The 2565-nt window shown below is 49.9% G+C and overlaps 1 protein-coding gene across 1 annotated transcript in view; it reads right to left on the minus strand.

The window, feature by feature from the left end:
* Positions 1–2565, minus strand: part of LOC104994886 (HLA class II histocompatibility antigen, DM beta chain) — a 7131-nt gene that overhangs the window by 3011 nt on the left and 1555 nt on the right. Inside the window, exons 2-3 of the mRNA XM_010848578.1 lie at positions 1981–2262; positions 8–150 (exon numbers count right to left, since the gene is read on the minus strand). Coding sequence (XP_010846880.1) covers positions 8–150; positions 1981–2262 — 425 coding nt within the window. The remainder of the gene's footprint in view (positions 1–7; positions 151–1980; positions 2263–2565) is intronic.

Consider the following 2565-nt stretch of genomic DNA (forward strand, 5'->3'; position numbering starts at 1 on the left):
AGCCCCGGCCGGGTGGGAGGACCTCCTGCCCGTTCCTCCTCCACGTGATGGCCACGTCCGCTGGATAGAAGCCCCACACATAGCAGGCCAGCATCACAGACTCCCTCGTGTTAAAAGGAGTGGTTTTGGCTACCTGCACGGTCGGTGGGCCTGCACATGAGGAAAAAACGGTCAAGAAGGAGGGCACCACCCTGGCTTTTCCTCCAACCTGGTTTCTCTCCTACTTCAATGCTTCTTGGATTTTGCCCACCTACCCTGCCGGCCCTCACCCCAGGCCTGCACACATCCCTCTGAAAATGAGAAGCTGGAATATATTCCTCTGTACTCTTTCCTGTCTCCCACTCCATCCCTGCTCCTTCCTTTCTTATTCCTCCAAAATCCTGTTTGGTCACCGTAAGTAAAAGCTGGGGCTGAACTGCAAGCTGTTTCAGAAGGCACTGTATTCATTGCAAGTACATAAAAGGAAATTGTCATCCAGACTTAGAGGTGGGGGTGAGCAAAGTAGGAAACACCCTTGGCCTCAAATCTCATTGAACAGATTAACTCAGTAAAAAAAGTATTTTTTCCTTGAAGAGTTTAAGGCATGTGTGCGTGCTCAGTCGTGTCTGACTCTTTGCGAGCTTGTGGACCGTAGCCTGCCAGTCTCCTCTGTCCATGGGATTTCCCAGGCAAGAAGACTGGAATGGATTGCCATTTCCTACGCCAGGGGATCTTCCTGATCCAGGGATTGAACCCCTATCTCAAGAGTCTCCTGCATTGGCAGGCAGATTCTTTACCACTGTGCCATCTGGCAAGCCTGAATAGTTTAAGGAAGCAAGACTAATTCAGGACCAACTCTTAAATTTGGATAAGGGTGGACCCTAATTCATCAGATCATTCATATTGCCGTCTGTTAGTAATTTATTTTTCTAGGTGACCCTTCAGCTTGCTTGGGTGTCTTTCAAATAAAATCCTCAATAAAAATCCAAGATACTGTGTTAAAACGCAGATTCCCTAGCCTGTATCCCTGGATATTTTTATTCAACAGATCTGCAGTAGCTCTCAAGGACTTGCATTTTTATTGTTATGTTTTTATTTTAAATTTATTTCTGTTTTTGTTTTTGGCTGTGCCACACCGCTTTCAGGATCCTAGTTCCCTGACCAGGGATTGAACCTGTGCCCCCTGCACTGGAAGCACTGATTCTTAACCACTGGACCACCAGGGAAGTCCCAGGACTTGCGTTTTTAACAAGCACCTTCCCAGGCAATTCTGAGAAATGATATCTTGAGACACAATACTTTTTAAGATAGAGAACTTCAAGTTTGGGTTTTTGTTTTGGTTTTTTTTGCCAATCTCAAGTCATTCTCTATGCAAGTGATTAGGGAGAGAGTTTGCTTCCCTTGTGGCTCAGCTGGTAAAGAATCTGCCTGCAACGTGGGAGACCTGGGTTTGATCCCGGGATTGGGAAGATTCCCTGGAGAAGGGAAAGGCTACCCACTCCAGTATTCTGGCTTGGAGAATTCCACGGACTGTATAGTCCATGGGGTCGCGAAGAGTCGGACATGACTGAGCGACTTTCACTTTCACTTTGCTTCAGAATTCCCTGGGAGGCTTTCCAAATTGTCCCATGCCTGGGCCCATCTTAGACCCGGGACACCAGAACCTGGGATACAGAGGCACAAGCACTTTGGGGAAAGCCATTCTGGTTCTTCTGACAGTTCAACCCCTGGCTGAACTTGGATCTGTCTCCTGAGATGCCCTGAATCGAAGGAAAACATTTTTACTCTCCCTGCAGAAGCTCCTTGCCTGCTCAAATATCACCACCTGGTTTGCATTCCAGCCCCACCCCTGTCAACCCCCTTGTTTCCCTCTCTTTCTACATCACAGGTGCTCCCATTTTTCTGCTTCTTTTCTGCCCACATCTCAAACCCCCTATCAACAGAGGGAGCCTTCGCGGCCTCCCCTCTCCTCACCGCCCCTCTGCACCCCTCTCTCCTTACGTGTCCTGTGGGTCAGAGAGCTCCAGAAGGGCTGGGTGTGCGCGGCACAGTTCTGCAGACCATTGGACAAGCGCTGGATCAGGTAACTATTATTGTTGAGGAACTGTGAGAGGTACCGGGCCAAGCCGTTCAGCACCCCAAATTCACGAGGAACCATACTGGTCTGCAAGGGATCCCAGCAGGTCAGCAAATCCTTGTTGAAGGAGATGCAATACGAGAAGTCTTTCGGATTCCCATCATCGTCCAACACACAGGTGCTTTCCACGTGTGCCACAAAACCACCTGTAGGAGCCAGAGAAAGGGGGTGGCTCAGGGTCCTCTGCCAGAGCCCAAGGCTCAGTTACATCCGGTAAGGAGGGTGCAGGCTTCCTGCCTGAGGCATCATCTGCTCACCAAGCTCACGAACAGGAGTCTCTGCAAGTCCTGATTCAGGGACTGCTGCTGCTGCTGCTAAGTCGCTTCAGTCATGTCCAACTCTGTGTGACCCCATTGACGGCAGCCCACCAGGCTCCCCTGTCCCTGGGGTTCTCCAGGCAAGAACACTGGAGTGGGTTGCCAGTTCCTTCTCCAATGCATGAAACTGAA

Source organism: Bison bison, unplaced genomic scaffold (assembly GCF_000754665.1).
Source record: "Bison bison bison isolate TAMUID 2011002044 unplaced genomic scaffold, Bison_UMD1.0 scf7180017864270, whole genome shotgun sequence".
Classification (NCBI taxonomy): domain Eukaryota; kingdom Metazoa; phylum Chordata; class Mammalia; order Artiodactyla; family Bovidae; genus Bison; species Bison bison.